Source organism: Ambystoma mexicanum, chromosome 13 (assembly GCF_040938575.1).
Source record: "Ambystoma mexicanum isolate Mex_15411 chromosome 13, UKY_AmexF1_1, whole genome shotgun sequence".
NCBI classification, from domain to species: Eukaryota; Metazoa; Chordata; class Amphibia; order Caudata; family Ambystomatidae; genus Ambystoma; species Ambystoma mexicanum.
In genome coordinates this window covers 11,382,413-11,396,188 of record NC_090938.1, presented here as the reverse complement: position 1 = coordinate 11,396,188, position 13,776 = coordinate 11,382,413, and the positions used below count along the sequence as shown (strand labels likewise).

The window sequence follows — 13,776 nt, the reverse complement described above, 5'->3', positions numbered from 1 at the left end:
TGAAGTTAAGATTGCATAAGCAGGCACCCAAAAGCAGCTCCTGGGTGTCGCCATTAACCAGTGAGCAGGAGCTACCACTGGGGAGCATGGAGCTATAAGCAGAGTTCGCAAACTTAATATTCTGTATGACCCCCTTATGCTTATGTTGTACAGATGCTTCCTAATGCTAGTTTATAGATAGTCAGAAATGCACAGAGTTAATGTAACATGGGTGTGTTGGTTTGGCATTAGTTAGCCTGGGGCGCCGAAAGTAGCTGCTGGTTTCAAGCTTACCAGGCACTTCTAGGGTACTATCAGGAGCTAAATAGCTCCCTTCTCCCCTCAGTTTCGAGTCCTGCTTTGTGTGTGGGGTGAGAGTTTGATAGGTGTGGGCTTCTGAGCAGGCTTTGACTTTCTATCTTTGTTCGTGATGCATTCAGTCATGTTTGTGCAGCACCCGGTCTTTGCTTTTTCCTTCAGGTACGTTTATGCCATAACGTCTGACTTGTGAGTTTGTGTCTCTTGTGTTGCGTTGGTTCCTGTGCAATAAAATGCTATCTGGATACTGCCTCGGCTATAAAACCTGAAGGAAATGGTGTCATTTCTGGTTGACCTGCTCTGCTGCAGCAATAGTCATTTGCATGCGGCTTTCATTGGAAAGTTAGGTTAGGAGATGAAGGCGAGTGTCTCACTGTGTTTGTAGGTCCACGGTCTGTGTTGGAATCTTAGGATCTCTCTGTTAGTACTATGTTTGGAATGTCTAATGTTGGTTAAGTGCCTTCATGTTGGGATGGTGGTGGATTATGGGGGTGAGTGAGTGTTGCATGAAGTTATGCGGCAGGGCACAAAACGGGCACTCGCTACTAACCACTGGCTAGTGATGATTGACTTGTGGCAAGTAAGACATGATGTGCTGTGTGTATGAGTAGAATTGAGTTGGCCAGCGACTTTATATGCCTGGCTAGTAGCTTTCAACTTGAAAATGTACCCCCTGCCTTTGTGGCAGTAGATTCCCATCACCACAATCTCAAAGGGTCACTTCTTACCTCAGCTGCACATTTTTGAGGAATGGTTTGACGATGGCTAGGGCTGCTACTGTAAGGAGGGCATGGTATCCAAGCAAGACCGACACAAGTGATCACAGTCTAAGGGTGTTTATTAAACTGTAACATAGGTGCGATAAACACCTAATGTAACCCTAAATCTAAGATAGGAGCAAGCTACAACCATCAAATAATAATAATAATACAGTCCTAGTGGAGTCTAGTCAAGTAAAAAGGGCCTATACTAACAAAAACCTTTGCCAATCCTTACAGCTATGCTACAAAATAGTGTGGGGGTAATGTTTCACATGAAAAGTAAGAAGTGTCCACCAAATGATAAGCCAGGATGTAATGGCCAGGGTCCCCCATCCTCATATTTTTAGCACGGGACAAGGCGGGACTCTTGAGCACAGCACACTCCTGGGCTTCTCTGGTGCGACCTCACAGTTCTTTCCTCTATATCGGGGCCTTCTGTGCCCAAGTCTCTTCTCATGCAAAGTCTCTTGCTTTAGAGGGCTTGATTTACCAAAACAACAAAACAAAAGTTTCTTCTGTTAAAGTTCACGTACGGTAATTTCTCTTCACCCTTGGATTCCCCCTCAGCCAGGCTCCGATCCTCTTCTTAGTGGTTAGCCTCCCTCAGTCGGGTTCATACTTGTCGTCACAATGTTGTTCAGTTAGCTCCTTCACACTTTTCTGTTGACGTCCCTCAGTCGGATTCACTATTGTCTTTCAATCAAGTTCCTTATTTGTAATATTCAAAAGTCTCAATGTCTTTTTAAACAACCACCTTTATGATATATTTTATTTATATTGCGCCTATACACAAGTGTTTAAAGACGCGCCGAGGCAAGGGAGGACAAAAACAGCGATATTACTAGGCCCAGTGACATTACAGGGTAGAGGGAAGGGGAAATGTGCAAGGGGCAGGGGACGAGTGGAGAGTGCTGAACAAGTGATCGAAGCAACAGCCGGTAGGGCAGCCAGCAGGTGGCAAGTGCCAGAATTACGCGCAGACAACAGGTGTCAATAAGTGCAGGTAGGGGGACTGTAGGGATGCAGATACAGACCCAAGTGCAGGGGTTGCCAGCAGGCAGTGCGGGTATGCAGCAGGGCGGGCAGTGGTCTGGACCCAAAATCGGAGGGTAGCCAGATGCCCAGTGCAGAAGACACAGAGATCAGCAGGGGAGAGGAAGAGAGATGGCGGAAGCAAAGAGAAAGGTCTCTTTGCTTTGAAGGTGCTTCCGGAACCGAAGATGGTTCTCCTTTTTGTTAGGTCTCCCTCATCCAGGCTCAGACCTTCGACGGCACTTACCACCTTTAAACAAAGACATCCGAAGGGCGATCACGTCTCGCTTGGTCACTTTGTTATTCTATGGCAAGTGCGTGCTTTCACAATAACAGTTTGCATGGCGTACCCCTCCGCCGGGCAACAAACGCCAGTTTCACAATTCCCTCAGTCGGGTTCCCACTTTTTACAGTTCTCAATTTCTACAATGTGTCAAGAGCATTCGATTATACAAATTGTTTGGCTTGACACTTCACGCCGGCCTTCGCTATTGCCTCTTACTACTTGTAGTTTCACAATTTTTCCGTTCAGTACTTTCCTTGTTCTGGAGAGGGGTACCAGCCAGAGACCTTCGAAAAAGCGCCCATGTGGCGCTGGTCCTCTCTCTCTTCATCTTCTTAATTTTGCCACTGCACCCGTGAGTCTGACACAGTCCGGCCCACTATCGGGTTCTTCCACTCACCGGCTGTGCTGAACTCATTGGCGTTTCTTTTGCAGCAGGAATCAAGGACGGTACCACGATGGCAACTGCGTATCCCCGCCCTGGCTATCGGTGCAGGAGGGTTGCATGTACCGCTGACATCCGCCGCACCATTCACCAGCTGCGATTCCCAGTCTTATGTTTCTTTTGTCTGCGGCTTTGCAGGTCTGGGTTGAAAAGGGAAGGGGCAACTCACTCCTCGACATCCTTTTAGGTCTCGCCGCCTTTCTATTCCTCTTGAACTTCCGTCCTGGAATAGCTGCTTCCTTGTGCATTTGGCCTTGTTCCCTGTGTGCTCTTGTGCTCCGCCTTTTATCCCAGTGGGGGAAGGGAAAGGGCAGTTAGGTGTGTGTAGTTGTCTGCAATTGCCTGACTCTGCCTGACCCTTGTGTTGGGGCATGTCAGGTGACCTGCTCTGATATTAGTCCGTTTTCGCTCACAGGGTGAGAAGGTGCTTGTGTCGGAAAAGTGATCGGAGGTAGAGTTTCTAAATATCCTACTGGACAGAATGGGGTAAAGGTGTCAAAAGGAAGGTTATACTGCGTCTCACCCTTGGGTGTCCCACTGCCAGAAGCCCTCCTCCCCGATCAAGGTGATCATCCCGCACTCGTTCACCCCCTGGAAATGGATGCACTAGCGATGGCCGTGTCCTTGCCACTTGGATGACAGATCCCTGGGGACTAGTAAGTGAGACACCTTTAGGTTTATTACATTACCTAGATGGGGGTACATTACCATATCTGAGTTGCTAAGTGGCACATCAGAACCCCATATTACTCCCGTTTTTTTCTACAAGTACATTTTTGTAGGAAGGTTTTGTTGTAGTTGGTATGCCTGATTCTCAGTGCATGTTGCAAGAAGTGATGCTGGTGGCTTTGGGGTCTTTGGGACTGAATGAGTAATGATCAGCTTAAGGTGAGTGAACGTTTTTGTTTGTCATGGGTATGTGTGATTGAGTCCTGTAACAGATTGAGTGAATTCTACCCCCCGCCCCATATATGAGGCTAGGGAGGTGATGAGCCCTCTCAGCAACACCTTCCCTGGGTGTACAGGCAAGTGGAACCTCGCTGGCAGAGACTCCCCGTTCCTGTGAGGATCTCCCTAAGCCAATTCACTTGATGGCATACATGGGAGTATCTATCATACACACATACTTCCAAGTACAAACACTTGACTGCTTCATCAGGCAGAAAGAGAAGTTGTCTCTTTAAATCCACTGCAATGAGTAGATTAAAGGAGGACTACTTGTTAAACGAGACCGGGAGTAGAAAGAAATGCATACTGAAGCAGGGGAGGTCTCCTGATAGCGTAACACCGGCAGGAGGCACCGCCACTGGGAACCGCGAGATCCAGAGTTGCCTGGGACCAGGATGGGAAACGCTGGATGCCCGGCATGAGTGAGAGACTGAAAGTTGAGATGAATGGAGTCAGAGATTCGGTAATGATGTGATCACAAGCTTGCCATGGTAGGCAGGCGGCCCATGCAACGTCGCAACGCCGTGGGAGCCACAGCAAACGGACAGCTCCTGTCGAGTTGCAGAGAAGCTGGGAGAAAGAGCAAGATATGTATGGCAAGAAATAACCAAACGGGAGAAGTAAGAATCCAGCAGACGTTCCCAAACAATACAGAAGGTAACGGAGAACACAGGAGGCCAAAAGGGACTCATTATATGCTCTGTGAAACTCATCCCAGTAGAAATGAGAAAAGCTTAGAACGAAAGTTTTGAAACTTACTGTCTTAATGAAACAAAGAGGATAATAGACATCCCGAGGGAGAGATCAATAGACTGGGACACCACTACCCTTGGAAGAGGGGAAAGTTAACCCTGTGTCAAGAGCCGAAGAGTGGAATATAACAAAGAAAGAATAAGGTGACGAGGACACAAGAATCCTACAGGAAACGCTACTTCGCCAGTTCATGTTAAGCACATTTTTTAAAAAAATGTGTTTTTGGTTAAAACAAAACCTTTACAAAAGATTATAAGAAACAACAAATGATGAATGCGCCACTAGCGGACTCAATTAATTAACAGAGCCCTTATTGCGATTTCAATCTTTTCAACAGTTCTACTAGATCAAAGATTTTTCATTCCCCAACATCATTCTATTCCACAGTGAATCTACACAGTCCACCCATTCAATGTTGGTTAATCTTATTAAAAAAAATTGTTCTCAGAACTCTAAAATGTGGACATTCCAATATGAGATGTTGAGTGTTTCTTCTGGTTCCATGCAATTTGGAAATCTACAGGTCATTCAATTTCTTTTGCCTTTCTGTGATCCCCAATTCCTTGTCCTTGCAAGAGTATGAAATTGATTAATTCTGTAACGCATAAAGTAAATACGTGTGATATTACAGTGGAAAATAGCTAGGTAGGGACAACATCCTTGCCTTTTCCGAGGGTACCTGGCATATTCTTTGTAGGTACTATACTTGCTGAGTTCCTCTACTGTAGCCCAGTCTTGTTCGAAAAGTTTTTTTTTATTTTTTTTACATATCCAGCACGCAGGCCTAGGTCATTTTGATTCCATCCCTATTCCATCCATTAATGCATTCATCCTTGCATGATAAGTCCTAAAGGAATGAGAACTACTCCCTAATGTCATTAGATACAAATCTTGATAGAGTGAGTTCCCAGATGGAACTAGAATTCTATTATAATTAGACAATTGTCTCGAGTCCCATCTACATGAAAGAGATATTAAACCCAACTCGTGGCGAATTATACAATTCGGGATTGAAGCAACAAGATGAAGGGCAGATTTTAATAAGCGCCCCTGTAGGATGTTAAGATATGGGTTTAGATTAAACAGACACATATCCAGTGCATACAAAAGAACTGATTCCACTTTTTGTTGACACAATAAGATTGATCCAAGGATTTGACAAGAGTCACAGAAGGCCATTTCTAAAGAGAAAAACAAGTCAATAATCTCATGGGTCTTTGCGTTTTGTATAGTCACATTATAAATAACCTATCAATCAATGGGTGAGCTACACAATCTTATAAGAAAAGTCACAAAAGACTATTTAAAAGAACTGCATATTAACAAAAAGTCTAAAGACTAAGAAGTGTGTGTAAAGCACACATCAGCAGAAGGGAGTCCTTCTCCTGACCTTAGTTTGTTAAGTTAGTTGTGGGGTTAGTTAGCATTAGCTTTTGGACAGTGGACTTCTTTCTGTTGGGCATTCACAGATGACTGACAAGCACCTTACTTATTAATATAGGTACGGAATGCCCCATAGCGATGGGAGTAATAAGGCCTTCATATTATTTAATAAATACACCTTGCAAGTGTCCTCCGAGAGTCTGCGTCCTCCTCGGCTCTTTGTGGAGTGGGAAGGCACTGGCATTGTTTACCGTTATTCCTTGGGCTATCTTCTACTTGTTGAGAGGGTGGATGCAATTGATGATTGAGTTGCACAGTGAGGGTGGTTGCGGTTAGTCTGAACAAGAGGTTGTGGTGTCCTTGTTTATAGGCAGCGGCATTCAAGCAGTGTGTCCGACATGGGAGCAAAGATTGCATCGGTGGAGGGAGATCTGTGGGGATTTCTTTGGCATATATCTTCTTGAAAACAATGATACTTCTACTGGTTTCTGGACTTCAAATTGTTAAACGTTAGATTCACATTTTAATTATCTTGTATGACTCTGGTTGTGGCTTTGTGTCCTGTCTGTTTGTCTGTCTTTTGCTTTAAGGCTGGTTTTCATGGCAGGCCCATCGTCTTTCGTTCACTGAACCACAAAGCCGCTGTTTGTTTCCACATCATGCTCTACTGGGTGCACCACAAAGCATGTAAATTGGACAGGCCCATTCCCTATTTGCATCTCTGGGTTTCATTGCAGACTGTCAGTGCAGGTGGTTTTATCTTCACCCCCGCCCCAGCATGTTAATGGTGAACATTGTACCCCTGAGTCTTCCATCTTTCTTTGTTTCTTTGCTCTTTCCACTACTTGCTATTGGTGAACAACGATTGCCCACCGCCCTGGAATGCTATTGGTGAACATCAACTCCCCCTCTGAGTCTTCTGTCTTCCTTTATCCTCACGTTCTGCCATAGGAGGCTTTCGATACACACCAAACCTTTGTTCTTCTTGCACAACTAGGGTCCGAAACTTTGAGACCTAATTTCCTTTCCCAAGTACGCCTTTGCAGAGCCCAATCTAGTGTCTTTGGTTTATAACCCTAGTCCATTGAATCCCAAGAGCCTCATTTTGTCTAGATCTTTGCGGTCCCCTCTGCTTACTGTGTTAGATGTTGTGTAATGTTCCTTCTCTCTCTCCTAGCGGGCAAAGAGTGTGACCTGAACAGACAGTGTGGAGTCCAGAACCCCGAAACCAAAAAAATATGCACCCGCTTACTCACTTGCAAGGTAAGACTGTCAACATCCATGGCGACCCCCTCTGGACTATTGGAGAATACGTTTTGCTTCTCTGCCCCCTCTTTTTTTCAGTTAAGTCTGTTAATACGCACTATTGCGACTTTCAACCACATGCTGCCCCAGGGCCAGTCTTTTCTAGAAAGGCAGCTTTACAGAAGGAAGCCCTCCAGATCATTGTGTGTTGTGTGCTTCTCGGGGTAGATGCATAGTTGCATGTGTGCAGAGATTTGGCGCTGGCTATACTTCTTGAGTCCAATTAGTGCAACCACAGTGTGATCTCCTTTGTTCTGTGATTCTTGTGGCCCATGCATATTTCATTGGTGTGCGATGGGCTGCACTGTTCATCTTATGGTGCATTCTGTGTGAAGGTTTTGCTTGTGTGGCATGCTTCTTGTGGCACATGCAGATTTCCCTGGTGTGCAGCGAGATGCACTGTGTCTTACGGTGCATTATCTGTGACAGTGTTTTCTGTATCACATGCTTTTCTTGGTGTTTCCTGTACTCTTATGTGATTGGATTCCTGCAGTGTGGGTTTTTCAGTGCCTGTCGTATGTTTACCATACAGATCCATTCTGTGCATCAGAGACGCGAGGTTCAGGGTCGGGCTAAAGACTTTGATGTGCTTGTGGCAGAGCTGAAGGCTACAGCAAAGACCCGGGAGTCCCCCAAGGAGAAGAGTCCTGTCCAGAAGGATCTGGGCTCTGACCACCAAGACGCCACCCTCCTGTCGCCCACTGCAACAAGCCTCCTCATCCCATCCCCAAACCGAGGGAAACCGCCAACTACACCCCCCAGCCGAGGGAAACCGCCAACTACACCCCCCAACCGAGGGAAACCGCCAACTACACCCCCTAGCCGAGGGAAACCACCGACTACACCCCCTAGCCGAGGGAAACTACCAACCACCCCGACAAGTCGTGGGAAATTGGGAATCACGCCCACCTGCCGAGGGAAACTTTCCACTATTTCTCCTTGCAGAACAAAGCCTTCCAGCTCATCTCCCGGTGCAGTGAAGCCACCTCACTGTCCACTACCCAGGTAAGTGTTCTCTGAACTGACATCTCGTTCTGACTGGTGAGAGGAAGCAGTATCAAAATCCCTTGTAGGCAAACCTAAAAATGCTAAGCTAGTAAAATGCCTATTGTCTTCAGAGTACCACCCTCGCCCCCCCCGCCCACATACACACATCATTCTCACTCGCTCCTGTATCCCGATCCTCTGTCCTCAACACTCCTACTTGTTAAGAGGGCTGTATACAAAATATTTCTATTTATTTTCCATGCCTCTTGTTACAAAGCAACATGGTGTCCCCAAAGGATACGACACGAACTAAGTTTATCAGGAGTGTATTTGGGATATTCACATGTTGGGTGAAGAAAAACTAGTAAATATCAGAAAATGGATTGGGAAGGCTTGAATCTTCCCCACTTGGAAAAAAAGTCTCTTAGAATTAGGTTGGGAACCTTAAGGTGGGTGCCAGTGTCCTGTGCAGAAGCTGAACTGTGAGCGGCGGACAGTGGTGTTTGAATGCAGCTCTCATGGACTCTTTGCTCGCACCCATACGCCTTTCTTAGAGAAGTGTTTGCCTTAGTGGGACTTTGTGTACAGTCTGCCTTCTCAGTGACACATGCCCAGATTAAAAAGGGAGAAGCCTGAGGATGATACAAATGCATAGTGTTAGTGAGTCGATGCCGCCCCAACCTTTAGCAGATTTTCTGTAATTTATCTAGCGACTTCTCCTGACATTGACAGCTTGAGGCTAAGAGGGTTGTAGGTGTCAGTTGGAAAGTGGGTTAAAGTTTCAAGCAGCATGTTCTGTTGGAAGCAAATCCACTCTGCATGTAAATGGAGAAAATGTACACAGGCTGCACGGAAATTCATATTTATGGCAGTGATGTTTGGTAGATGTAGTTATTATAAGTTAAATCATATTTCCAATCTGCAAAGGTTATTTATAAATTAACAGTAGTTTGTACGTGTTTCATGCCCCAAAGGGGCACTTCGTCAGGACTGTATTTGCTAATTCCGTTTGGATGTCTGAAAACACACCCACTGTATGAGAAGTCGGTCTTTTTTCACTCTATGAAGTCAGTCTTTTCTCTTGCATCCAGATATTCCTCTCCCTTTCTACTTATGTCCCTCTGTCGTTCTTCTCCTACTGTCCTTCCTCCGACTCCGCCCAACTTTCTCGCTTCTCCTGATACTTCCTGCAATGGTTCACTCACCTACCCCTGATCTTACCTCTTCCTCCTACATCTTTTCCTTTTCCTACTACTACTCTCCCCACCTTGGCACCACTGTTACTTTCTCCTCTACTACTTCCTCCACCCAAGACACACGCAGTAGTACCATTGACGGCGCGCTGTGTTCACAAGATCACTTCCATGTCTTTGTTGATGACATGAGTCCTGACATTTCAGCTGAAGACCTCAAAGCAGCTTTTGCGCCTTTTGGAAGTCCTTTTATTTGAAGTCAGAGTATAAATGTTTTGTCAAAGCAAATTCGTGTTCATTTCTAGTTTAACTAGAACAGATTACAGTTGTGTTAAAAGGGAGACATTACTGGTAACTGCTACAAATGAGACATTTCTGAGGAGACACCGAAATTAAATATAGGAGATTCTATTGTGTGAAGCCCACAAAGAGTAAGTGACATTTAGCAGTGGCAATAAGGAAACGCAATCATTTTAGATGGTAGTCACGTGTGAACTTTGTTTGCCATGTGTGTTATGTGCGGATACTCATTTTAATTTGGGTTTATGGGCGACTTTTCTTGAGCTCCCAGTCTGCAAGATGTGATTTCACCAAAGGGGTCTGCATCTTCCTTCCCGCGATCGACTAACCCATCAACCCCTCCTTGGTTTGTTAATTTATTTATTGTTCATTTGTAATGCGGCTATACGCAAGTGTTTCGAGGCACAGCAAGGCAGGAGGGGGGAAAGGGGAAGGAGGAAAGTAGCAATCCTTATAGGCTTTGCGACATTCAGATTGTGCATGTGCGGTAGCGAGAAGTGTATGGGGGAAGGGAGGTGGGGAAGTGGAGGAACTGGGAGGAAGGGCCCATGGGAAGGAGATTGCCTGGGCGGCCATGTGGACAAGGCCAGGGGGAAGAAAAGGGAGGGGCTGGGTGATCCACAACTAAGTGCAATTGAAGGGGTCTGGAAGCTACAAGGGGTGAAAGCCAACCAGCTAGGTATAAGCGGTGGGCCCATGAGGGCAATTGCAGGAGGAGGGGAATAAGTGCAGAGGTAGACTGGGCAGGGGAGGGCCTGGCGACCTGTAAGACTCTGAAGGAACCAGGCCACCAATCTCTGGCAGATGGGCATTAGCAGGGGAGGCGGAGAGGTAAGGAAGAAGAGAAAAGGAGGGTCTTGAGGAGCTTCTGGAACTTAAGGACATCCGGGTTAAGTCTGAGATGGGCAGCAAGGCCATTCCAGAGGGAGGCACCTATGGAAGAGAGAGATTTACCACCCCCCCTTTTTCTGCTTGGAAAAACATCTGATTTGCAGAGAGTTGGAGCTAGACGAGGGAAGGGTATTTAGGGAGAGAGAGTTGAATATAGCGTGGGCCCACGCCCAGGAAGCCTTGTGGCAACCGGGAGCCAGTGGAGAGATTTGAGGGCTGGAGAGATGCAGCCCCTGGGCTTAAGGCCAAGGATAAGTCTTGCAGTCCTATTCTGGATTAGTTGAAGGGGGCAAAGGGAAGATTTAGGAAGATTGAGGAAGAGGCTGTTGCAGTAGTCCAGCCTAGGGAGAACAGGTCCTCTAGAGACATTAGTTTCTGGGGGAGGGTGAGGAAGGGGAGAATGCCTTTGCTGAGGTGTAGCTGAAAGTGGACCTTCTTGGCCAGATCCATGATGTGAGGAGAGAAGTTGAGGGAAGAGGCAAAGATGACACCAAGGTTCACACAAGGGTGAGGCGGGAGTTCAGGTGGGGGGTGGCCAGAGTGTGGAAGGGAAGGAGGGAGCAGGGGTCCCAATGAGAAGGATCTCTGTGTTACTGGCATTAAAACACATATCATTAGTAGTAAACCATGCCTGAATAGAAGATAGGCAATTACGAATGAGAGCGGAAGGAGTAGAGGAGGGTAGCTTGAAAGAATAACACTGCAAATGTGGAGAGAAGGAGGAGATCAGATGGGCTAGGGTGGCCAGGTAGATATTGAATAGCCAGGGTGAGATGATAGAGCCCTGAGGGACACCACAGGTGGAGAGTGAGATGCTGAAGAGGAAAGGGCCCAATAGAACCCGCAGAGTCGGTCTGAGAGGAAGGAGGTCAACCAGTCCAGAGCCAGGTCTGTGGTGTCGAAGGATTCATGCTTTATCAGGATGGGTTGATTGGCCGTGTCCATGGCAGAGAAGAGGTCAAGAAGGATGAGAACAGGAGGAGAGCTGGAATCAAGATTAGAGAGCAAGTCTTCACGGGTGTTCAGGGGAGCAGTTTCTATGTCTCTGGCAGCTCTAAAGCCAGACTGGTGGTCATGGAGGCGATCAACAGAATCTATGTGGTGGACAAGCTGGGAAATGGCCAGATACTCCAAGAGTTTGCCCAAGAAGGGGGTAGTGGTGATAGGGCGGTAGTTTGCCGGATAGGAGGGCTCAGCTGACGATTTTTTGTGAAGAGGGTGCACACGGGAGTGCTTGAGGAGAGAGGAGAAGGATCCAGTGAAAAAGGAGTGATTGCAGAAATGGGCCAAGGCTGGAGCAAGGGAGACAATGTTGTCCTTGAAAGTTCTGGAGGAGCATGGGAGCAGCTGTTTGGAAGAGACTTTCATAGAGCGGGCTTGTCTGGAAAGCTCATCAGGTGGTATGGGAGAAAGAGGGGAATAGAAGGGGGGAGAAATGGGGGCCAAGGGAGGCACAGAAGAAGAGGAGGGAGATGGATGTGGAGTAGAGTAGAGCGACGAGAAGATGTCCCGAGTTTTGGAGATGAAGTGAGAGGCCAAAGAAGTGCAGAATGCCAGGGAGAGCAGAGGAGAAGGGGAGACTGCAGTAGGGTTGGTGCGTTCCTTGCAGATTTTGAAAAGTTCAGCTGTGTTAGTGGCCGCATAGATTCAGGCTTGGATATAGGCCCTAGTCTGTATTGCCTTTGGAGCAGGTGGCAACCCAGTTTGTCAGGGGAGGTGCTTGAAGCCTGCCAATTCCGCTCAGCAACTCTGCACTTGCGTTTCAGAGCAGCCAGGTCAGAGTCATACCAGGAGTTGCACTTGGTGTCAGGCTTCAGGCAGATCCTCATGGCGGGGGCAAGAATATCTAGAGTGTTGGAGATGCAGAGTTTAAGGTTAGAGAGGGCTGTATCGGAGTGAGTCAGTGGAGGGGGGGGTGAAGGTGGCGACAAAAGACGCAACTGACACTCGCTTCATTGGTGGAATGAAGGGGGATGAGGCGAACAGTGCGGGTGAAGGCTTAGCCGGGGGACCAAGAAGGTCCAGATGAGAGGAAAGGAGGGCATGATCCGAGAGGAGTAAATAGAGGGTTGTAGATGGGGAGGTTGAGCGCATCCAGGGTGTGTCCGGCAGAGTGCGTCGGACCAGAGGGAAGAATGGAGAGGGAAAGAGTCACAGAGGTGGCAGAAAGACCCATTGACAGCATCATGGGAGTCAAGGTGAATATTGAAGTCTCCAAGGAAGAGAATCTTGGAGGAGGAGGCCACGAGAGAAGAGGTGAGGTCAGCTCATTCAAAGTGGAAGTGGGACACCTGGCCAGGGGGCCTGTAGATGGTGGCCAGAGTCAGAGAGAGGCCAGATGAGATGCCAATCCTGCAGAAAGGGGATTTGAACGGGGAATAGGACTGAGTGGGTATGAGAGTAGCAGGGACCTACTCAGGGGGTGGGGGGGATGAGGGCCACCAGGCTGGTTAAGTCTGGGTTTAGAGCGGATCTTGTAACCCTCAGGGAGGAGCGTGTCAAAACGTGCGACAGAGCTGTCCATGAACCATGTCTTGGTGAGAGTGAGAACATCAAGGTCGAGATCCTCAAGGAGGTGGCAGATGTCAGAGGAGTGTTTGACAGCAGATCGAGAGTTGACGGTAGCTGCAGGTTGCCACTTTTGAAGGTCTTCCGAGGAGTGGTACAGGAGTGTGGTACACCCGTCGGAGATGGCAGAGGAGCCAGAGTGATGACAGCAAGAGGCAGGGGAGAGGGGGAGGGAAGAGGGGAGAAGGGAGGAGGGAGTTGGTGAGGGACGGGAGACGCCTATCTAGACAGAGTTGATTTGGGCTGAGAGCCCTGGGCCATGATAGTGCCATTCTGATGGACATTAAGGAGGACCCTGGAGGAAAGGAAGGATGTCGGAGTACCTTCCAATGGGTCCCACCATTAATAGGAGAGGAAGAGAAAGGGGCGTGTACAGAGACCATGAGGGGAACCCAAAGGGATGGGGAGGGAATGAAAGAGGATATTGGTGAGGGCCTGCCTGGAAGAAGCATTGATAGAGGTGTCAGCAATGGGCAGACCAGGGTTGGAGACTTCATCTATGACGGAGGGGTTGGATAGGTGATCGGGAAGCAGTTGTAGAAAATGGGGGAGATTGAGAGCACCATAGTGGAGATTGGGGGAGAGGGAGGGAGGGGGTGGAGAGAGGGTGAACTGAAGAGCACGGCCCAC

The 13,776-nt window shown here is 47.7% G+C and overlaps 1 protein-coding gene across 1 annotated transcript in view; it reads left to right on the top strand.

Annotated features, from left to right (window-relative positions):
- Positions 1-13,776, top strand: part of ATXN7L2 (ataxin 7 like 2) — a 106,115-nt gene that overhangs the window by 29,085 nt on the left and 63,254 nt on the right. Inside the window, exons 6-7 of the mRNA XM_069633003.1 lie at positions 7,080-7,165; positions 7,740-8,212. Of these exons, the coding sequence (XP_069489104.1) occupies positions 7,080-7,165; positions 7,740-8,212 (559 nt within the window). The remainder of the gene's footprint in view (positions 1-7,079; positions 7,166-7,739; positions 8,213-13,776) is intronic.